General features: G+C 46.1%; 1 protein-coding gene across 2 annotated transcripts in view; it reads left to right on the plus strand.

The window, feature by feature from the left end:
- Zswim9 (zinc finger SWIM-type containing 9) overlaps positions 1-12,337 on the plus strand; it is a 17,352-nt gene extending 5,015 nt beyond the window's left edge. For both annotated transcript variants that reach the window (XM_051206994.1, XM_051206995.1), the window contains exons 3-4: positions 2,332-2,644; positions 9,663-12,337. In XM_051206994.1, the coding sequence (XP_051062951.1) occupies positions 2,332-2,644; positions 9,663-11,624 (2,275 nt within the window). In that variant the 3' untranslated portion in view covers positions 11,625-12,337. The remainder of the gene's footprint in view (positions 1-2,331; positions 2,645-9,662) is intronic.
- The last annotated feature ends 12,005 nt before the right edge of the window (positions 12,338-24,342 follow it).

Here is a 24,342-nt window from a genome sequence, read left to right on the forward strand (position 1 = left end):
AACACCAGAGTACACAGGTACACAAATTATGTAGCATTGGCAAATGACCCATGCGCAGCCTCCTATAAAACTCAAGTAGCTGTAAGTGACTTGTAATACCTACTGCATGCATGCGCTTAACTGTGTTGTCCTGCTGAGGGGACATGGCAAGGAAAGTGTGTACACATGCAGTATAAATGGTCTGGGTTCTTGTTTGTTGTTGTTTCTTTCCAAGTAACTTTGATTTAAGATTGGGAGATCCGCGGGTAGAACCAGGAGGAATTGGGAAACTACTGTATATATTTGCTGAGCTTCCTTGGGGACTGGATGCTCCTCTAGGTGATGGTAAAATAGGCAGTTCCTATCCACATTTGCATTTGAACGCACTGGCATTACCCTCCACTATATGCAGAGAAGAATGGCACATTTAGGCATCCATACTTTGTCATGTGAGTTGCCAGGACCCCACAAAGGACATGTGTCTTCTGGCAAGAAGGATGCCTTTATAGAAGAGGTGGTATCCCCTGAGTGAAGACCTGAGCTAGGAGCAGAAGCCACCCAGGGTCAAAGCGACAAATGACAACAAACTCTCCTTAGAAAATGAACAGGGTGGAGTCTTGGGGATGCGCCATTTTTGGTAGATTGAATGTGGCTGCATGTTGCTTATGGGCCCTAAATGTGTGGGTTTCTGTCTATTTATTATAATTTATATACTTAAGAATTTTCTGGTCCCAGAACTGAGGCAGGGAGATTGTGAGTTTAAGGCCAGACTGGGTTGCACAGCAAGACTCTGTCACAAACACCAAAACAGATCACTTTTCTAACTTTATGTATTATTATTTTAAATGAGGGGGAAATCTCAAATTATTTATATTTTTTTCTTTGTAATCTGCTGTTCCTGGGTGTGCATATAAGAGAAATGAAGTGTTTCAGCAGGGAAATTTTTCTTTATGCTGTTGATCCTGAGGATAAACACCTTTCTCAGGAGCAATTTGGAGACAATAGAACGTCATTTTGAGGGAATCCACTACTGACATTTACTGGACTACCAAGGAACCATGAAACCCTTATTATATAGCAGGCTGTGTATATTACAAGAGTCATTAAATTGAGAAGCTTTGGGCCTCCTCCCAACCTGAAACTCCTTTTTATAAAGTTTTATTGAAACACAGCCATACTGTTGATTTGTGTATATTTGCATGCATCTATTTTAAATATATCTCCTATCTGACCCTTGGCAGAAAATCTTTGCCAACCACTATTCTATAGGTAAAACCTGGCAGGAAAAAAAAAAATGCTGATATATTACTCCATAGAGAAATACTGCTGAATCTTCTTTCAGGAAGATGTCAATTTAAATACTATTATTATGAAAATACTAATTAAAAAATACTGGTATAAAACACCCAAATACCTTTTTTCATTTGCTGGTTTATTTAAGAAGGGGTCTGGCTGTGCTGCCCAGTCTAGTCTGGAATTCCTGGACTCTGGTGACATTGCTACCTCTAGCAAGAGCAGAGTAGCTGGATATGCAAAGTATACCATCCATTGCTTGTGGTTTTGAAAACATAGCCATGCAAAATATGCAACAGCAGCTAATGATTGCCTCTGTGAACAGATGGGAGAATTCATTGGGCCCTCGTCTGGTATGGTCGTATGGTGAAACCAGAAGCAGATACAAGATAATCTGGTGTTTTCGTATGACCTTATTACATTTATTTACTCATTGCATGTGCCTATGTGTGCCCACGTGTATAGTAGCCAGATAACAATTTGCGGGAGTCTGTTCTCTCCTTCCATCACGTGAGTTCTGAGGATCCAGTTCAGGTCATCAGGCCTGATGGCATGTGCCTTTACCCAGTGAGTCAGGTTACCAGCCCCTGAGTATTTATTTTATTGCTAAAAATCTCCTGGCTGGAGAGATGGCTCAGCCGTTAAAGGCTAGGCTCACCACCAAAAATTCCTGGTGGTAATATAACAAGGTATGTGGCCAGTCACTGGACAGAGCCGGGTGTGGAAGTGTAAGATTTTCCACCAATGTGTAGTGCTTACGATGTTGTAGATGCTAGTTGAGTCTTTTGGGAGTTTTAAGCATGCCAATTCTTTTTCATCCACCCAAAGATCCTATGTGGAAAGTCTGTTATCAACTAACTCCCTTTTCCATGCAGAGAAAATGAGACACAGAATCTTAACAAATTCACCCGGCTGTTGTATTCCTGAGGCTCTCCACTCTTCTCTAGCCTTGAAACCTAATGAGAGGAGGAGAACGGTGGGAGGGAGGGGTAGAGAAAACAAACAGAACTAAGACTGCACATAGGGTTGTGACAGAGGCGCTGGTGGTTCCCTCTGCAGGCCTCCCCAGCCCAGCTGCCCAGCCTTCATCACTATCAAGCTGAGCCCTTTGCGGGATCGACTCATGGTGTCCGAGTGCCAGCTGACCCACTCGCACCCAGCCTGCCCACGCGAGTTCGCCTATCACTTCCGCCCGGGCCACTTGCTGGCCAATGCCTGCCTGCCAGTCCGCATCACCAACCAGATCTCCAAGCAGTTTGTGGCCCTTGCTGATGTGCGCCGCCTGCTGTCCCACTGCAAGGGCCCAGACCACGGGGTCCTGGATGCCCTGCGAGTGCTTGAGGGGCTCTTCCGCACAGACCCGGAGGCCAAGGTAGGGTCTCACAGGAGGCAGCGTTGGGCGGGAAGAACCATACTGACCAACGCGGGTGCTTCCTTCATTCTCTGGCCACACATCATTCATTCATCCATTTATTCAATAAGCACCTGCTAGGGTACTTAAGGTGCAACCGCAGAACATCCTTTAGTGGAGGCTGCCCTGCAGCAACGTTCTGTCCTATGCAGGCTCTCTGATTCTGAGTTGCATTGTATGGGAGCCCCAGACATGCATGACTGATGAGCACTTGAAATGCAACTGGTACTCTAAGGGTCTGAGTTCATTTTAATTGATTGAAACTTAAATAAGCATGTGCGGCCGTTGGCTGCCTTGCAGAAGTTCTAGTGACAGAAACAAAAGCACCCAGATAGGATTATCAGTTTCATGCTAGGAAAAAGAGGATCCAAGAGAGAGAAGGACAATCTAGTTTTTTTTCAGCGTGGACTATGTAAACAGAAAGTGCATAAATAAGTCCACTGTTTAATGACTATACCCAAGGATTATGCCTCTGAACTCGACACCCAGGAAGCTGTGTTATATAATGCAGTAGAGTGAAAAGCATTGTAAAACAGAAGCTGGGGTTGTACAGAAAGATTGCAAAGTGCTGTTGACTATCTGTTGCTTATTTTTGTGCTCCTGGGGGTAGAACTCAAGGCCTATCGCATGCTGGGCAAGCGTTCTACCACTGAACAATACCTCCAGCCTCTTACTGGAGAATTCTAGTGGTAGAGCTACCACTGAGCTACACCTCCAAACCCTCAGTGGGGGATTCTGGACAAGCATTCCACCTCTGGGCTGCATCTCCAGCCCCAACTTTCAGTAATGAATTTTATTTCTGCTACCCAGTATAATAGCCATTGCCCTCATATGCTCTTGATCATTTGAAATGACTCTAACGTGATTAAGGAGCTGGGTTTTTTTTTTTTTTTTTTTTGTTATTGTTTGTTTTTTGTTGTTTTGTTTTTTTGGCTGTCTGGTTGGTTTTGGTTTGTTTGTTTTATATTGCTGTTGCTTGGCTGGGGAGAGGGGTGCATACATGTGACTGAGGTTGACCTTGATTACTCTCCATTTTTTAAATGTATTATATTTATTTTTTGTGGGGGTAGGTATGCAGGTGTACCCATGCCACAGCTTGCATGCAGAGGTCAAAGAAACATTTTCAGGAATCAGTTCTTTACATCTACTGTATAGGTCCTGGGCATCAAACTCTGGTGCTCAGACTTTGTTGTGAGCCCTTTGACCTGCTGAGCCACCTTGCTGGCCTCTCCATCTCTATCACTGAAGCTGAAGCTCAGTAAATTGACTAGGCTGGCTGCCTGGCCAATGAGCTTCAGGGATCTACCTGCCTCTGCCCCCATCCATGCTGGTTTTTTATGTGGGTTCTAGGCATCTGAAATTAGGTCCCTGTACCTGAGTGGCAGGCACTTTACCAACTCTGACATTTCCCCAGCACAGAACTGGAGTTTTTAAGTAATTGAACTTAAACAGACATCTTCATTAGTGTGGCTTTTACATCACAGAGATGTACATGTGCAGGTAAGTTTACATTTCTATATTAATACACGCACACACACACGCACATGCACACATGTATGTATGTATGTATGTATGTATAAGCACATATCCAGTGTACAAAGCTATGAGTTCATAAGATATCCATTCACATGAACTATGTTTGGACCTTAATCACCAACCCTACATCAGCCTCTCCCTTCCTCAAACTGTTACACTCCCCATCCTCTTTCCTAATAACCCTCTTTGATTTTCATTATATATTTTCTGGTTGTACATCTGAGAGAAAAATGCATTATTTTTCTGTTTCAGTGTGACTTGCTTAGTATGATCGACAGGGCCATCCATGACCCTGTAATTGACAAATGACCTAATATTGTTCTTCTTTATGGCTGATTAAAACTCCATTAATCTTAGTCCACATGCACATACACACACACACACACATACAGAAACATATTCCACTCAATAATGCTGTGTATTCTACATATTTGCATCTTTTTTTCTGGTTGTTTATTTGAGGCAAGGGCTCATGGTAGCCCAGGCTGGCCTGGAACTGGCTGTGCACCTAATTATGACCTTGAACTACTGCTGGGAATACAGTAGTATGCTACTATGCCTCAGCACACAAATAGTTTGTCTTGCCTTGCATGCTGAAGAATGCCAACATCTTTCCTTCTTTCTCCGGGGTTTGGTCAGGGCCCCTGAGAAAAGTCTTCCCACCTCCTGGCTGGGGGTGAAGGCCAGGCTGCCAGAGTCTAGCAACCATGTGAGGAAGAGGCTGGAGCTGGCAGCCAGCATGATGCATGGAACTTGGAATCTCCCTCCTGCTGTCCCCAGGGCCAGCAACCTTTCCCATTTATCCTGTCTATAGAATAAACCTCCAGTTACTTAAAAGACAGCCTGGAGGCAGAGAAGAAACACAGGATTTCCAACAGCCCTCACCTGGTCTTAAGGGAATGTCCTGTATTGCCTGATCCTGGTGGGGGACTCCACTATTGGTTTTAGTATTTCCTGTCTGCCCACTTAGGGCTCATAGTGCTTCAGGTGGAATGACAATCCATTTCCTCGCCTGCTTTCTAGTTTCCAAGGTAAGTGTTGCGCCTATCATCATTTTGAAGGTTGAGGAGATAGTGGGGTGCTCAGTCCATCCCCTTGCATAATTTCACCCAGTTTCTTTCACTTATGAGTTCTTTGAGAGAGTTGTATATTATAAAGTGTATCAGTATTCTGAAAAGAAGTTCTTTGTCATCATCCCAAAACTAGATAAGCAGCATTCGTGTTTTCCTTTCACTTTGCAAGTTTTCCAGGGGAGCATTGGCTTTACATCACTGTACCAAAATGCCCAAATCTATGAACTTACAAAGTAAAGAGGTTCATTTAATTCACACCAGGTAAAGAATCAGCAGCCTCGCTGTGGGTGGGAGGGGGCATGCCATTAATATCAGCACTCAAGAGGCAGAGGCAGACAGATCTCTGTAAGTTTGAGGCCAGCCTGGACTACAGAGCTAGTTCCAGGACAGCCAGGGCTGTTACACAGGGAAACCCTGTCTCAAAAAATAAAACAAACAAACAAGCAAACAAAAAGAATCAGCAGCCTCATTGCTTGGGCCTCTGGCATGGTGGCACGACATGCGGGGAGCACATGGCAGAGCAAACAGCTCAAGGCCCTGGAAAGACTGGAATAGGGAAGCTTCGAGGACAGACCAAGGTCACAGTCTTTCAGATGCATACCCCAAGGAATGAAAGACCTCCCGTAAGACCGAGGAGAACAAGCCTTTAACACCTACACCACTGCAGGAAACTGGCAGTAGACATAGCAGAGATTGTCTTAGGAAGCTCACTGCCTGGCCCTTCTCTTTGTATTTCATTGACCGAAGCAAGCCAGGTGCTGCTCGCCTGCAAAGCACATGAAGCACAAAAGCTCGGTCCCAGGATAGAGAAAACTGGAATCACTTGACTTGGTTTGAGTGTGGAATGTCTCCCACAGGCTCATGTGCTGGATGGGACACATGGTCTCTGGTTTGTGACACAGTTTTTGGAAGGGTGCAGAGCATCAGTGAGCTGGAGCATTGCTGAAGGGACATTGAGGGAGAGTCGAGTCTTTATGGCTTGGCCCAGCTTCCTGTTGGAGCTCTGCTTCCTGGCTGCAGGCACAGGTGACCATCCACTTCACACTCCTCCATCCCCTACCCCTGCCGTGAAGGACGGTAGACCCTCAAACTGTAAACCAAAATAAACTCTTCCTTGCCTCAGTTATTAGCAGATATTTGGTCACAGTGACGAGAAAAATAACCAGTACATTCTGCAAAAGACAAATACCAGGGCTGTGTCATCATGACCTTCCCTAAGTTTTGACAATTTTTTCATCACATCAGCCATTTTGAGGGGATACAGTCAAAGCTGGCAATGTGATTTATTGTTCTTGATACGTTCTGGAAGCTTCCCATGCCTTATGACTGTGCTGTTTACTAGCTGTGGGATAGTGAATGCATTATCAATGAGTAACTTAGGTTCTTGGAGTTCCAGTTTGTCCATCTATAAATAAAGGTGATAATGACAAAGACATCGTTTTATAGGGTTCTCAGGTGAGGATTAAGGTGTGTGTCACGCAATGTAGGAACTTTTTCTTGGGAGATAAACAATGTCTATTCACCTCAGTCAGGGCACCAACATCATACCCAAGAAGCAATACCACCTAAGTCTAGCCTGGAAAACTGGTGAGTTTATTTAGGGTCACAGGACCACGGATAGTTTACAAGGAGCTAAATTACTGGGGGTGGGAGGAGTATCTCATAGCAACCAGTAACAATCTATGTATCTTTGGGGAGGGGCTAGTTTTCTTGAGTCATTGCCTACCATCATGCTGGAGCTTCATTGGGCCCAATAGTGTGCAGGTCTCAGACAAAGGTAGATGTGTGTGTGTGTGTGTGTGTGTGTGTGTGTATGTATGTATGTATGTGTACAGCTGCACTAGCATGTATTACCTAGATCTCAATGACAGGGTTCCACAATAGTGGAATAGGGACAGAAAAAGAGAGAGAGAATCCAGAAAGTGAAAGGACCTTTATATTTTAACTGCTTAGCTGTTGTCACTCCCTCACTTTCCCCCTTCAGGACAAAGTGGAAAGCAACATCACTCTGGTCCTACGAAATGACAAAGGTGTGCTTATATAGGGAGGCATGAGTGGGAGTGATGGTCTCTCCATTAGCATTTCTAGCCTCTGCTCACTGCCTGCACACACCTAAGACGGTGCCCCCTTAAGCTTTCCCATCTCTGGAGGTGCGCCAGCGTGCACAAAGCCAGATCCTGGGAGCCTGGCCCTGTGCCCACGCCACATGGACTCAAATCCTTACTCTGCCAGTTACCATCTGGATGACCCAGGCAAGCAACTGGCCTCTCTGTGTCTTGGTTTCTCTTCTCAGTGAAGGAGTAGGTAATTACAGTGCACATGTTGTGGGGTTATTAAATGGTTTGGAGGAATGCCTAGTAGAGAAGCTGCTTCATGCATGACTAATGTCCCTAAGCACTTTGTTCGCCTAGACTTAAGCTGTATTCTCTTTGGTTTGCTCCCTGTCCACACACACACTCAGGGTTGCACCTTATTCACGCCCTTCTGTGCAGAGAGCAGTACTCTGCACATCATGCTTGCTCTGTAACTGTTTGGAAGAAAACGTGTTTACAGTATAGAGCCCCACCTTCATCAAATGTCAGCACGTCTGTTAAGCGTCACCCACACATCTCTTTCCAACCCTGCCTCTCCCACATGCCCATACACCCTGCCACTCCTAAAGGCCTGAACCTAACTCCTAGATCCACCACTTGCTAGCCTCAAGACTTGAGCAAATCACTCCCCTGATGCTGCCAGAGAGCTTTGTGGCCACTCTGGGGATCAGTGATTCACTAGGAGTCACAAAACACAGAAAGTGTTTTATGCTCATAGTTGAACCTATTTTAAGTAAATTCAAATGACAGTGTAAAATGAGGAAAGCTGGAGGGATGGGTCAGTGGTTAAAAGCACTGGCTGCTCTTCCAGAGGACCCAATTCAATTTCCAGCACCCACCAGGAGGCTTACAACTGTAACTACAGTTCCCAGAGGATCCAACACACTCGTCTGGCCTCCAAGGGCACCAGACACACACATGATTCACAGCCATACATGGCATAAGAAAAATAAAAACATACACATAAAATAATTTTAAGTAATAATATCAGAAAATATTGTAGTAGAACTATAACTGAGTCAATGACAAAGTTACTGTATTTTTTTTTTTCTTAAAATATATTGGATCTCACCAGGCATGAGGCAGGGGAATCTCTGTGAGTTCAAGGCCAAACTGATCTACAGAACAAGTTCAAATACAGCCAGGGCTACACAGAGCAACCGTGTCTTGGGAAAAACAAAAACAGTGTGTGTGTGTGTGTGTGTGTGTGTGTGTGTGTGTGTGTGTGTGTGTTATGTATGTATGTTTTGAATCTCAGTACCCTTTGGGGTACTACTACATGTCTGATTTTAGGGTTAGGAAAGCAATGCCTTTCTTCTCTTTGAATTCTGCCAAACCTATTATTTAGTAAGACATCTGTCTCTCTGTGTGTGTGTGTGTGTGTGTCTGTGTGTGTGTGGTGTGGTGTGTGTGTGTGGTGTGTGTGTACGCGCGCGCGCGCGTGCCTGTGTGGCTATGCCTATGTGTGTTGCATGTTCCTGAGTATTAGGGTGTACATGCCCGAGCAGAAGCCAGAGCAGGGCGCCATCTGTCTTCTATCTCTGTTGTGTTGCCTTGAGACAGAATCTCATACTGAAGCGGAAAACCTTGCTGTGTTCAGCTAGGCTTTATTTTTTTAACTGCTGTTCCCTCGTTCAGGGCATGCAGGAATAAACTGTTCCTACAAGAGGAACCCAGCAGGAAGGGAGGTTAAAGAGGAAACTGAGGCAGGGTGGTAAAATCAGGCCGATGATGTGGGCAGGGAGGTCAAATCACCATTTAGTCTGCTTCCACAATCTGCTGCTTACCAGGGGCCCTCAAACCAAGGCTGTGGTGACCCGCTGGGAGGCATGCCTAAGCACTTTCAAAGCCTCAGCTCAGGCAGAGACAGGGCGAGTCCAGATTGCGGCTTGCCTTTTGGAGCTCCTGTTGCCAGTAGTAAAGGCCCTTGCTTAGACTGCTCCTGGGTGGAGGAAGGAGTAACACCCGGGAAGACTGTCACAGGGGCTCATCACAGGCAAATATCCCGGCATTGTCAAATCACCCATTAGAGTGTCCTGATCTCAAACGCTGGAGAACTACTACTTTATAAGAGCACTGGAGTTTGATTTTATTACGCTGCCTCTTACCAATGAAAAGATTTCTGTGCAAATACAGGAACGAATGGATTTGCATTTCTGCAGAGGAAGCATGTGCCCTGGGAATTGGGCAGGACGCACGTGCGCTAACACACACGCGCGCACACACACACACAGTGTGCCCTGACCTCTTTCCTTGCCTCCCTGCCCGCGCCCACAGGTGAAGCTCGTGTTCGTAGAGGACCAAGCGATGGTGGAGACAGTGTTCCTCCTGACGTCACGCACCAGGGCTCTGCTGCGGCGCTTCCCGCGCATCCTGTTAGTGGACCGGCTGCCCGGGCTGCAGGGTGCGCTGGATCTGATGGCAGTGCTGTGTGTGGATAGCGCGGGCCGTGCGCGCCAGACTGCCTGTTGCGTAGCGCGCCCCGGCACACCCAGCCTGCTGAGGTTCATGCTGGTCTCTCTGCTGCAAAGTGCTCCAGACGTGAAAGGCCGTGTACGCTGCCTCACAGCTGGACCGGAGGTGGCCGGGCAGCTGCGTGCAGTTCGCCAGCTGTTGCCGTGTGCGCGCGTGCAGATCTGTCGAGCTCAGGGTCTGGAGACGCTCTTCAGTAAGGCACAGGAGTTGGGCGGTGCCAGCCAGGAGGATCCAGACCTGTGGCCACTCCTCTGCCGCCTAGCCGATTCAAAGTCCTATACAGCTTATAGCGAGGCGCTGGCTGAGCTGCGTTCCCAGGCTCCAACTGCCTTCATCAGATACTTTGAGCATAACTGGGCACCCCGCCACGACATGTGGGTACGTTTCCGTGCCTACGAAGCAACCCGTGACCTGGATGCCTGTGCTCTAGTGCGTGGTCATCGAAGGCGACTTCTGCGCCGCCTCAACCCCTCACACAGTGTGGCTCAGTGCCTTCGCGACCTCGTAGCCATGCAGTGGGCTGATGCGACTGGAGAGGCAGCCTCCGAGGGTGCTCACGGTGACAGAGTGTTACTGGAGAGCGAGCCCAGGAATAGGGCACAGATGGAGAAAGAGAAGGTGAGGGGTTCAGAGGCCAGCAACTGGGGAAGGCCTGAGCGAGAAAGTGAGAAGGGGAAGGGACTACAGTTGAGAGATGGGCAAGGAGTCTGGTCAGAGAGTCAGAAGGTGAAGGGACGTGAAGGGACAGGAGCCCCGCTGGAAAAAGAGCGCTTGAGAGGGCCAGAGGTCAGAGACTGGAGGGGAACCGAACTGGGGGATGGAAGGGCTAGGGTGCCGGGGCCCACAGACCGGAAAGGCACCCATGTTGAGTCTGAGAAGACCAAAGGTCTTGAAGGAAGTCCCTGGAGGGCTGTCAGATTGCAAGAGGAGCCGGCACATCTGCCGAAACCTCGAGATTGGAAAGGGCCTCAGTTTGAGATGGAGAAGGGGTTAGACATTAGGAAGTGGAGGGAGGTCCATGTGGAAAAGCCCTTAGAGTTGGTCCCCGAGAATGGAGATCAGAGGGGATCTCAGTGGGTCGGTGAGGGGCAAAAAGGGTCAGAGATTGCAGAGGAGAGAGATGGGAGGTTTCCAGTCAAAAGGAGACGGGGCCTCGAGGACATCGTTGTTGTTCATTTGGAGGATGCAAGAGCTACAGGCATAGCAAATGGAGACGAAGGGGAACCCCAAACTATCGGTTCCAAGAATGGAGGACAGCAGATGGAATTTGGGGGCCCAGGGCTGAGGAATGGTGTACCATGCACCGCTCCTGTGAAGACTGTGTTGGAAGGCAACCCAGAATGGGCAGTGGCAAGGGTCGAGTCCCTGGCCACAGGGGAGATAGTAAAAGGAAGAGGTGGAGAAGGCCCAGGGGAACCGAAGAAGCCTTGCCGCCCCTGCAGAGACGAGGGGGTGGACTGCGAGCCACTAGCCAAGTTCCGAGCAGCCTGTGGGCCAGAGCTGGCAGACCTAGTGGCCGAGGAGCTGGCTTTCGCCAGGCAGCACGGGACCCGAGGTTTCCACTGGACTGGAGCCGGCTTTGCCCTTAAGGATGGCACCTCAGACTTCTTCCTGGATGGGGCCCTGACACACTGCAGCTGCTCGATCCATGCTGCCAGGCGCCTGCCCTGCAGACACCTCTTTGCTGCACGTCTCCTCACAGGGGCAGCCTTGTTCCACATGGACCTACTCAGAGATTGCTGGGGGAGATCCCAGGAACCCTGACCCTGTGCACCTCTGTCTGCTACCCTCCACGTGGAGGGCAGAAACATATTCTTTGATCCCAAAGATAACAGGGCTCACGCCCAATGGGCCATCCCAGCCCTTCTAATCACCTGAGTCATCAAAGGACCTCCTCTTGGCCCTCTTCCTCTACATCCTAGGGGATGCTGGCCATGGTCTCTTGAGATCCTGGAGCCACACCTGTGGGGAGTGCTAACGGCCGGCCGGGGCACATTGAAAGGATGTTGCTCTGGAGAAGAAATGCATAAGGAGAGGCGTAGACAGGAAAAGGACAGAGCCAGGGCAGGGGTATTCTCAGTGGAGGTCGTGAGCAGAAGCCAAGGTACAGGGACACTAAAGGAAGTAAAGACTGAGGACCCTGGGGGCTACACGATCGAAACGGGAGAATCCAGGGAGAATGAACAAGACTAAGAGACGGGGAGAAAAGATAGGAGGAGGGAGGGCCAGAGATAGGACTGGGGAAGTGGAGTGCTGGAGAAGAGAGGGTGGTAACGGGAGGAGACAATTTTGAAAGGACATGACAAAGCATAGGAAAAGAAAAGAGGATAGGATGACCTAGGGACTTGGCTGTTTCTCAGGGTGGGGCAGGGGAAATGGCTCTGAAGATCTACTGGTATAACCTAAAGACTGCCTCAGAGGGAAGGGAACTAATTGAACGACTGTGCTTTGAGATTGAAATAAACAGCATTATTTTGGTCTCCAGGCTGAGTTGGTGGCTTCTTGGGGAAGCAGGGTGGACAGGGGAGACGGATCCTGAGGAAATTTCACCAATGAAATTCTTCTAGGATGAATGGAGGGTTCACACTCCATTGCTAGGACAGCTAATGACTCATCCGCTCTCTTCTGAACCATTTCACAAACATAGCAATTTCCAGACACTTAACCATGCCCAAGTCCTCTGGGTGATTAGTTTGAGAATGGCTTTTGGCCAACAAAGTCTTCTCAAGTAGAGGCAGGACTTCTAGAAAAGATTGTCTTACTCTTAAAATGTTCCAAAATGAGAGGATCCTAGGCCTACTCACCACCAATCACCTCAGGCCAGTGTGGAGATAAAGCCCATAGTAAGGAGTAGTAGAGAACCTGGAGATGAACATCTTACGCCAAAGAGATGGCTCAGCAGGTTAAAATTTTTAAAAAATAAAATTATATTTTAAAAAGGTTGCTCCTAAAATTTGTTCTCACCTCCACATGCATACATTCACACACACACACACACACACACACACACACACACACTGGGGAGAGGTGAGAGAATAAATCATTAATATCTAGATTCTTGATGGACTCTGGATGCAGGTCCTAGGGTTTGTTCAAGTGTGGTGCTTCTGAAGTAAAGGACATTGATAATGACGACTAGCTTGACTTTGGGGTTCTGTGTGCACAACTAATACAAGGCACCTAAGTCAACAGTAGGCTACAAAATCCACCTGCTCAGACTTCCATGTAGACATGAAAAGGGAAACTTGTTGAGACACAGAGTTGGATTTGGAAGGACAGGGAAGGGTAAGAGCTTTGAGAAAGATGCTGATTCTGTTACTGATGGACCACAAGGAACACTTACCACAGCAATGAAAGAATTCTAAGGTAAAAGACAACTCAGTGGTTCAGACAGGTAATCAAAAGCTAAACAAAGGAGATTAGATTCAGGGATCTTATCCTGGAATTAAAAAGGGGGGTATAGAAATGATAAAATAAAAGGGTAGATTGATGAGTCTACTTTAATCCAAAAAAAAAAAAAAAAAAACCTATTAATCTTACATATTTTACATTGGTATGGATTTGGGTTTATTGAAACAAATTTAAAGTTAATTTTGTTATAATGTAGGTAGATTTCTGTTCTTGTTTAGGATATTATGTTTATGCAGCTCATTTAAAAATACATGATTAAGAAATACAGATTAATTTACAATAATAAACTGATAGTCCTTTTAGGTTTTCAAAGTCATACAAAGATCTACTTCAGATAGGCAATCTTCAAACACTTCAAAGACCTACAGAATATGGCATTTAAAATATTTTAAGAACTTACACTTTTCTTAACAGTGAGACACATCTGCTCCTGGCAGCACCAATTACTTCAAAGAATCTGATGTGTACCGAAGAAACTCCATACGGAATTTGTTTTCTCTATGGAAAATGCTAGCCATGTGAGCAAAGAAACTGCCCTTGCCTCAATTGCTAACAGTTAATATCCAAATTGGACCAGCAGGGCACAAGAAAGGCAACTGCCAAACTTTGCCAAGACAAGGTAGGACACGGTCCTTCAAAATTCCCTGCTTCACAGGAAAGTCTATCAGATATGCTAGGCCTGTAGGCCAAATTTGGCTGCCCTAACATTACAAAGGAACTTTGGGTGACTGTCCAGGTAGCCTGATGTCCTTGTCATTAGGTAACATTTCACCCTTCTGGGGTCTTTGGTGGAATTGAAGACTAAATAGTTAAAATTATAGTTTTTTTCTTAGTTATAATAGAAAGTAAATTAGATACAAAACTTTAGACTCGCCGAGATAAGATACATAGTAATTTTTTCTAATTTTGTCAAGTACAAATGGATTGGATATTATTACTATAACTCTTAATAACTGTTTTGTTGTATATAGTTTTACTATATTAAGATGAAAACCTCCCCTTTTAATTAGACAAAAGGGGAAATGCTGTGGAACAACCCTTTTCTACACTATGAATACGTATTACTCTCATTGGTTAACAAAAAGCTGACAGAGGCAGGGCAGTGATGGCACCTGCCTTTAACCCTAGCACGTGGGAGGCAGAGGCAGGTGGGTCTCTGTGAGTTCAAGGCCAGCCTGGACGAGGACAGTTCCATGACAGCCTCCAAAGCTACAGAGAAGCCCTGTCTTAAAAAGCTGACAGGCTAGTCGCTGGGCAGGAATTTAGGTGGGAAAGCCAGACTGATAATGATGGGAAGGAAGAGGGCAGAGTCCGGAGAGATGCCAGCCAGCCACCCAGGAAGCAAAATATGCTAGAAGACAGGGAAAGGCACAAGCCATGTGGCAATACACCGATTATTAGAAATGGGTTAGTTTAAATGTAAGAGTTAGCTAGTAACAAGCCTGAGCTATCGGCTGAGCATTTATAGTTCATATTCAGTCTCTGAATTGGTTATTTGGGACCAAGTGGTGATGATACAAAGTATCTTGAATCACCCAAGAGGATTGTCTATACCCTTCCTTCCTACAATCTACAAAACAGCATTGAAATAGAAGCACATTAGAAATAGGGGTGGGGGTGGCTTGGTGGTTAGGAGCGCCTAAGCCCAATCCCTATTACAACATGGAGTGGCTAACAACCATCCGTAACTCCAGCTTCAAGAAATCTGATGCCCTTTTCTGGCCTTCATGGGGACACACACACACACACACACACACACACACACACACACACACACCAGAGAAAAATTAAAATTTTAAAACAGAAACAGAGCATAGAAAGAGATTTAGTGAAATGGATATAGTTCATCTCTCTTCACCTTGGAGGAAATGTATGCTAAAAACAAAAAACTGAAGTATAGTTTAAGCCAAGGAACAGTATATATAAAGTGATTTTGTCCTTAGGGAAGGCAAAAGAAAAAGTCAAAATGAGTTACCCTCATAGCTTTTGGCAAATCTTAACTGTACCTGAGAAGAGGGAATCTCAGCTAAGAAATTGCCCCTGTCCTGGTGAGGTTTTGTTTTTGTTTTGTCAGCTTGACACAAACCAGAGTCAAATGGGAAAAGGGAAGTCAGTTGAAAATATTCTTCTATGAGACTGTGTGTGTGCGTGTCTATGGGACATTTTCTCGATTGCTAATTGACAGAGGAAGGCCTAGTCTTGTGTGGGCGGTGCCACTCCTTGGTAGATGATCCTGCGTGGTACAAGAAAACTGAGCACGCCATGGGGAGCAAACCAGTACACAGGGTTCCTCCATGACGTCTGCTTCCGTCCCTGTCTCCAGGTTCTCTTGAGTTCCTGTCTTAGCTTTCCTCAATGGACCTGGGATATGTAAGCCAAATAAACCCAAGCTGCTTTCAGTCATGGTGTCTTGTTACTGAAACAGAAAGCAAACTAAGATAGCCTCCATCGGGTTACCTTGTGGACAAGTCTATGGATCATCTTTCTTAGTTGCTAACTGATGTAGAAGGGCTCTGCCCACTGTACATGGTGCCATCTTCAGGCAAGTGTGCCTAAGTTGTTTATAAAAGGTAACTAAGCCAGGAATGGTGGCACACACCTTTAATCCCAGTACTCGGGAGGCAGAAGCAGGTGGATCTCTGTGAGTTGGAGGCCAGCCTAGTCTGTAGATCAAGTGCCAGGACAGCCAGGGCTACACAGAGAAACCCTGTCACAGAAAAGAAAACAGGAAAAATGATAATAATAATGTAAATGAGGCAAGCCAATAAAGCATCATTCCTGCATTGTCTTTCCTTGGTGAAGAACCAGTTACCAGTAACCCAAATAAACCCTTTCATCCCTTCCCAAAGTTGCTTTTGGCTGTGGTGTTTATCACGGCAACAAAAAGCAAACCAAGACTGTGACTCTTGGGGTATGCTACCGGTGCCCAACTCATGAGTAAAATCCATTTCTTTGGGCCAGTGCAAAATTCATCTCCTGCTGAAGACCATCCCTGAGTAGTTGCCCTGAAGTCATCTCTCCTCATACTCCAGATTTCTCCACCTCATTCCTCATAGACACACACCATCATCTAGAAGTCTATCACATGTTTATCAGTACGAAAACATTGTCTGGTCTTACGCCCATTACTCGGTGGATGTAGCTTTCAGTTGGTTAGCCTCTTTATGTTACATGCCCTAATTAGTTTGTTTGTTTACTAATTAACTTTGCATGTATGTGTGGGTACCTATGCCACAGCATATGTGTGGAAGACAAAGGATGACTTGCAAGAGTAGGTCCTTGCTTCCAGGGGATTCAACCCTGGTGGTAAGGGTAAATACAAACACTCTCACTTGCTGAGCCATCTCCCTGGCTCCTTTATGTTGCAGTTTGGGGATAACAGTACTTACTTCATAAGGTTCTGTAGGGAGTGTGTGTACAGAGTCTAACATGCCTGCATTTCTTTACTCAAAGTGCCCTATTTATCCATTAGCATACTGTTTTCGATTAGTGACCTATGAAGTTATTATCCTTCTATAACCAACACTCCCCACTTTTCCAGTAAGAAAAAAAAAAATTAATTAGTTCTCCGTTGTACACGGGATTTCTGGCATAAAGCAAGCTGTGAGTTAGAAAGATGAAAAGGAAATGGCCGACCGGCTGGGAGGAACGACGCTGTATCGTTCCTGTGGCGACAATACTGCTTATCCTTTAGATCCCAGCTTCAGAAACCTTGTCCCCATCCAATTCACCCATTGGTCATCCGCTGTAGAACGTAGGAAACTACAACTTCCATCAGACTGAGCGTCGCTCCGCCTTCTGAACTCACGCCCTTTGTGCTAAGCTAGAGCGCATGCGCAGTGTCCAAGCTTTGTTGCTAAGCGAGTTCCCCTCACAAGCTTCGGTCTTTAACTGGTTGGATCGGGAGGCTGTGGTAACAACAGGGGAGCCCCCATTTGCTCTCAGGTACAGAGAGCTACTGGCCCAGGTCCTGGTCTGGGGCAGGTGTGGGGAGGAGGGCTCCAGGGCAACGGATGCATTTCATTGTGTTGCGGAAATCCAAAGGTTACTGTTGCCATGGTGATCCTGGTGCAGAAGGTGAAGTGAGATGAATCCAGGAATTCAATAGCCAAAGCAAGCCAGAATTAAAATGAAGAAATAGAGTATGGTACAAGGATTGGCTTGAAACGAGAGGAATTAGACATACTAGGGAAGATATAACTCAGTGGTTAAGAGAACACTGGCTGCTCTTGCAGAAGACCAGGTTTCAATTCCCAGCAACCACGTTAGTTCCCAACCATTTCTAACTCCAATCCCAGGGGATCCAGTGCCCTCCCCTGGCTTGTATGGGCATCAGGCTTGTAAGGCCCGGCAATGACTCTAGAAATTTCCCCTAGGGCATCCCCACTTTCCCCAAAGCATCTCCCTGTCTCCTCGTGTGCTGTTTTCCCAGTGACCTTTCCACATATACTTATTAAAGCTCTATTATTATTTTATGAGTATGGATGTTTTGCCTTTCGTGAATGCCATTGCCATGTTGTCTGTAGAGTTCCTTGCATTGACCGTCATGGAGACTACCACAGCTAGCAGGGCAAATCGTGACTAGAGGCAGAATTCCAGGTCTCTGAGTGATACAGAAATATGCATTCTCATCCCTGTGGGAATGACAGGCCCAGTCTGACTGAATGCACGAGGGCACTTTGAGAAACAGGGACCCCACACAGGGAGATAGGCATGAATATTACTGAGAAAACTGGGGTCCCCTTTGGGGGGTACTTAATCTCATTAATGAAATTTGAGAATGACAATTTTATTAGTTTTTAACGGGAAAGAAAGACACAAAACAGGACAGGCAACCTGTAACCTTTGGCAGCTGCTGGGACAAGGGAATCTGAATAAAAGAGAAAGCCGGACCTTTTAGGGTAGGGTCCAAGAAAGCCAGAGCTTTCAGCAACGGAAGTCCGCACACCTCTGCATGGCAGAAGGGGGGGGGGGGGCTTCAGAAAAAGACTGAAAGTGTCTAGTCTATCGTGGGAAGAGGCAATTTAGTAAAGGGAAAACTGTGTGGTACACACCTTTAATACCAGCACTCAGGTGACTGCAGCAGGTGGGTCATTGTGAATTCAAAGCCAGCCTGATGCACACCTTCAGTTCCAGGCCAGTCAGAGCTACACGGTGAGAGGTTCTCTCAAAGGGGAGTGGGGGGGGGGAACAGAGAGTGGAAAACACTCCCAAGAATGGGAATGGGCTGTGAGATTTAATTTTAAAATAATAATAAATAGCCAGGTTGCTGGGCATACAACCCTTTTATGACATTTACACTTGCATCGTGCCCCCAACACACATACACACACCATTTGCACAACCAGAATTCTCTGTTCCCTAGATGCAGCCAGGTGAGGAAAACCTTCCAGTATTCTGGTACAAACTGGTCTGCGCATGCTCCCTTTGTTGTATGATACCCAGGTTGGGAAGGGATTCCTATTGCGGTAAATAAGGATCAGGATAAGCAAATAGGCCGAATAGATGTTTATTCAGGGAGAAATAACTTACAACCTAGACAGATGAACACCAGGAAATTCAACCCGATCCTCTCCTGTCCGAGTCACGCCAGAAAAGAAGCCTTTCCTGGCCCCCTCCGACCTCCTTCCTCAGGTCACCTCCGCCCATCGCTCCACCCCCCAATGGGCGTGGTCAGTGCTACAGAAGGACTACCTCACTACAGATTCCAGTCTTCCTCTACAAACAGGCAATGCATGTTCTTTTTGTCGTATGCAGCCTAGGCTGGATGGACTTTAGGACTCTCTCTCTAGCCACTGGCTTCTTATGTTAACTTTGTTGTGCTTGCCCCCCCCCCAACCCCAGATTCCTGCATATTAACTAAAGTAAGAAAAGAGTAGAGTAAAAAGAAGAGAGCCCATAGCCAGGCATTAGGGAGTGAGGGACCTTGGAACACTCAGCCCCAAAGGGGATGTCTCCATCAAATCCCTCCCCTCGAGGCTCAGGTAACCTTGTGGGAAAAGAGGCAGAGGGGATGGAGGACACCAAGAAAACAAGACCTTCTGTATAGCTCTGAGGGGAAAGGCTTCCCAGTGACAGTATTGCAGTAATGCAAATGTTACAAGTCTGAAGGGAAAGGTATCTTGGCAGCTGGACCCAAGGGATACCACAGTCACATCACAGAACAAATCTCACACAAGAGATGTATTGGTGGATGACAGTTGTGTAGCTTGCTCGGTTTGTGGAGCCCCTGGCAGAGGGACCGGGATCTGTCCCTGGAACATGAGCTGGCTTTGTGGAACCCATCCCCTATGGTGGGATGCCTCGCTCAGCCTTGGTGTAGGGGGGAGGAGCTTGGTCCTGCCTCAACTTGCTGTGCCAGGCCTGACCCTTTCTGAGGGGTGGTTGGGGGAGGTGCTGTAAAAAGGAGGTAGAAGTGGAGAGAGGGAATGGGAGGGAGGGGAAACTGTAGTTGGTATCTGAAATGAATTTTAAAATTAAAATTTAAAAAGAGAGAGAGATGTATTGGGAGAGACACAAGAGATGGCTGCCTCTGCCCAGGAGGGCAGCAGCAACTGAGCAGGAGACAGGCTTATATTGGGTTTCTTGAGTTTTCCACAGTAGAGATATCAGGGTGGGGACTGGTGGGACTTCAAGCCAAGCCCAAGGATTGGTGGTATTTTGAGTTCAAGGACTGGTGGGTTTTGTTACGTTTTCAAACCTGGAAGTAGCTTGGACCTTTTACCCTACACCCTCTAAGTCAACGTGATCAAAGCTCATGTGAACTCACAGAAACCGAGGCAGCATGCCTGGGGCCTGCTCAGTTCTGCACTAGCATCATGCCTGGGGCCTGCTCAGTTCTGCACTAGGTCCTTCTCATAGATGTTATGGCTTCCGGGTTAGTGCTTTTATGGGATTCCTGTGAGTGTGTGAACAAGCGGGCTTCTGTTTCTTGCGTCTGTTGTTTTGCTGCGGATGCGGGAGACGAAACATGAGCCACAAAACTCAACAAAACCCACGTGGAGTTTATTGGGGAAAGGGAACAAAGGGAGGGGTGGTGTGGGCCAATTAGGATCAGAGATGGAAGGGGAAGGGAGGAAGGGTGGGACGGTAGGAGGCGCTTGCTTAAAAGGGAAAGCTTGTGCGTGCATACAGAGTCCTTACACAGCAACATAAAACATGACATAGCTGTTTGCATAAAGTTTGAGGGGGTCCTTGAGTGGGGGACCATGGCAGATTCCATGGCAGGTGGGGGGATGAGACGGAAGGACAAACGTGCCAGGCAGACAGAGCTTAAGTGAGAAGTTCTATTAGAAAGGGGAGGGAGGGGGAAGGAAAGAGAAAAGGGGTAAAGAGACAAGGAGACAGAGAGAGGACAGAAGAGGGAGACAGGAAAAGCCCTGTCTGCCCTAGGGGAACAGCGGGAAAGAGAGAGTGGGAAAGAACAGAAAGAGAGGAGAGTATGGAGGGAGAGGAGCCGGAAAAGGAGCAAAGAACGTAAGTGGGCAAAGGTCTTTTTTTTTTAAGGGGTGCTTTAGACATGCATGTTTCTGTGCTGACCAGGGCACTGCCTGAGTGCATTCTGCCAGGTGACAGGGGCAGGCCAGCACAATACCTGAATCCTTACAATTGCCATGCAACACAGAGCCCTTTGAGCTGTGTCAGTATCTGCCTGAAGGCTGGTGTGCGTCCCCTGCCAATTGCTACAAGCTCAGCATACCACCTGAACCCTTATAGTGTCTTCTCTTGGGCTCTTTTCCTTCTGTTTGTTTGTTTGTTTGTTTGTTTGTTTTTTCCAGTTCCAATTGTTAGGTTTTGTTTTATCTAACTTTATCTTATTAGAAGAAAACAACACAGTGAAGTAGGTAAATGCACATGAGCTGGATCCCACTTCCAGTTGTTATTTGCCATGTGACCTTGGGCAAATAATCCACTCTCCCTGCCTGTAGTGATTAGTTTTACTTTACAGCCTGACAATCTAGACTCAGTGAGAGATTGCTAGATCGGGTTGAACTGTAGGTATGTCTATGGGGGGATTTTATTTATTGTTAACTGGTGTGGGAAGGCATGGTCCCAATATGGGTGACGCCATTCCCTAGGAAGGGGAACTGAACTATATAAATATAAATATAAACTGAACTATATAAATAGAAGTAAGCATGTAAGCATTCATTCCTCTCTGCTCTCCACTGTGGCTGTGACGTCACTAGCTGCTTCAAGATCCAAATGCTGTGATTTCTTCCACAACAATGAGCTATACCCTGGGATTGAGAGCTAAAATAGAAGAAAGTGTTTACTTGGGACTTAACTATTTCAAAGGGTTAGAGGCTATGACCATCATGACAGAGAGCATGGGAGCAGATAGGCAGATATGACACTGGATTTGTACACGAGAATTGTTTTTGAGGTTTTTTTTTTTTAACTTTGTTTTATTGAGCTATACATTTTTCCCCTTCCCTCCTCTCGTCTCCCATTTCTCCTGCTCCTCCACCCCTCACACTCCCAATTTTCTAAGGAGATATTCAGGAGTTCTTGTCTGTAAAGAGTAAGGTTTTTCTGCCCGCCGCTGGTGGTGTCCCGCCGCTGCGCCAGCCCCAGTTGACACACTGAGTCTCTGTATTTGATATAGTGCTGCTGGCCAGGTACTAGTTTCTTATCGGCTAGCTATGTCTTAAGTATTAACCCATTTCTGTTAATCTATGTATTTCCACGTGGCCTTACTGGAGAGCCAGCTGCCATCCTGCTCTCTCCAGACTCTCCATGTTGACTCCTCCTTACTACTTCCTCTTTCCTCCTTGTCTCCTAGTCCCGCCTATCTTGCTTTCCTATTGGCCAACAGTGCTTTATTCATTAACCAGTATGAGAAACGTATTTACAGAATGACATCTCCCATCACTTGCCTTTTCCCCTTCTTAGGCAGATCCATGTATGTCCCTCTTAGGGTCCTCTTTGTTACCTAGGTTCTCTGGGGTTGTGATTTGTAGGCTAGTTGTCCTTTGCTTTATGTCTAATATGCACTTATGAGTGAGAAAATATTATATTTGTCTTTCTGGGTACGGGTTACCTCACTCAGGATGGCATTCTCTAGTTCCATCCATTTGCCTGCAAATTTTAAGATGTCATTGTTTTTTACCGCTAAGTAGTACCACATTTTCCTTATCCATTCTTCAGTTGAGGGGTCATCTAGGTTGTTTCCAAGATCTGGATATTATGAATAATGCTGCTATGAACATAGTTGAGCAAATGTCCTTGTGGTGTGAGTGTGTGTAGTGGGATATTCACTTTGTCTCCTTCTGTGGCACTGACCACGCCCATTGGGGGGTGGAGCCATGGGCGGAAGTGACCTGTGGAAGGAGGTCGGAGGAGGCCAGAAAAGGCTCTCTCTTTCTGGCGTGACTCGGACAGGAGAGGATCGGGTTGAATTTCCTGGTGTTCATCTGTCTAGGTTGTAAGTTATTTCTCCCTGAATAAACATCTATTCGGCCTATTTGTTTATCCTGATCCTTATTTACCGCAATAAGTGTGTATCCTTTGTGTATAGCCCAAAAGTGGTATTGCTAGGTCTTGAGGTAGATTGATTACTAGTTTTCTGAGAAACCACCATACTGATTTCCAAAATGGCTGTACAAGTTTTCATCCCCACCAGCAATGGAGGAGTGTTCCCCTTTCTCCACATCCTCTCCAGCATAAGCTATCATCAGAGATTTTGATCATGGCCATTCTGATAGGTGTAAGATGGTATCTCAAAGTAGTTTTGATTTGCATTTCTCTGGTGACCAAGGATGTTGAGCATTTCCTTAAGTGTCTTTTGGCCATTTGAGATTTCCCCTATGGAGAGTTCTCTGTTTACATCTGTACCCCATTTATTTGGTCTTTTGGTGTCTAGTGTCTTGAGTTCTTTGTATATTTTGGAGCTCAGTGCTCTCTCAGATGTGGGGTTAGTAAAGATCTTTTACCATTTTGTAGGCTGCCATTTTGTCTTGTTGACCATGTCCTTTGCTTTACAGAAGCTTCTCAGTTTCCGTAGGTCCCACTTACGCCTCTTTGCTCTCAGTGTCTGTGCTACTGGTGTTATATTTAGGAAGTGGTCTCCTGTGCCAGTGCCCTGATCAACAACCATGACACAGAGACACCTAACATGGAATGGTGTGGTCTTTGGAATCCTAAGCACGTGCACATAGAGGACATGATTGATGTCAGGAATCATTTCTCCATCACTCTTCTACCTTATCCACTAAGGAAAGATCTTCCAGTCAAGCCCAGAACTCTGGGGACCTCCTGTTTCTTCCTTCTGAGTCTGAAACAATAGGCAGGCACCATGCCCACTCAGCATTTATGTGCATGGGCTCTAGGGATCTGAATTTGAACCTCATACTAGCATGGCAAATGCTTTACTCACAGAACGTCCCCTCAACAAAGATACACTATCTCTATGCCATAAACAGGTTACACGGTCATCTTATTCTCACTTTTGGCGTTTTTCTTAGTTTATTTGCTGTCACTAAAGTAGTACCAGACCATTCCTGGCATGTTTAACAAGTTGGTAATTAAAAAGTTGCTCAGGGAAGAATAATTTCACAGAAGTAAACCACACAAGCTTGCTACTTGCTATATTTTTTCCTTGGGATGAAAATCAGTTTTGTTTCACATCACAATAATCTATGATCAGGATGTAGAACCTCAAATGTAAGGACGAGGAGGAATGAGATGCCACCATGTTCCAAATTAGTGTTGTTGGGGAATTCAAGGTACTTGAAAGTTAGAGCAAACTTCATGAGAACAACAGCAAAGCCAAAACAATGGCACCAAGCAGGAAACACCAAAGCAGGTTGGTGGACCACTTAGAATAAACAGTGTGGTTTTGAGCCATAAAATGACCCCAGGCTTCATTGCTCTTTAAATTTAGAATCATTATCCAATGGACACTCTGTAATTTTAGAAGAGTTTACATGTGCATATGAAGTTAATTATAATAATACTACTACATGTCAAGTTTGTTCTTTATAAAAGTTACACACATGGTTATATGACAATTGTTAATTTATTAATGTGTGTTTATTCCTATGAAGTCTTCAGAGTCTCATACTTAAAA

Source organism: Phodopus roborovskii, unplaced genomic scaffold (assembly GCF_943737965.1).
Source record: "Phodopus roborovskii unplaced genomic scaffold, PHOROB, whole genome shotgun sequence".
Taxonomy (NCBI): Eukaryota; Metazoa; Chordata; class Mammalia; order Rodentia; family Cricetidae; genus Phodopus; species Phodopus roborovskii.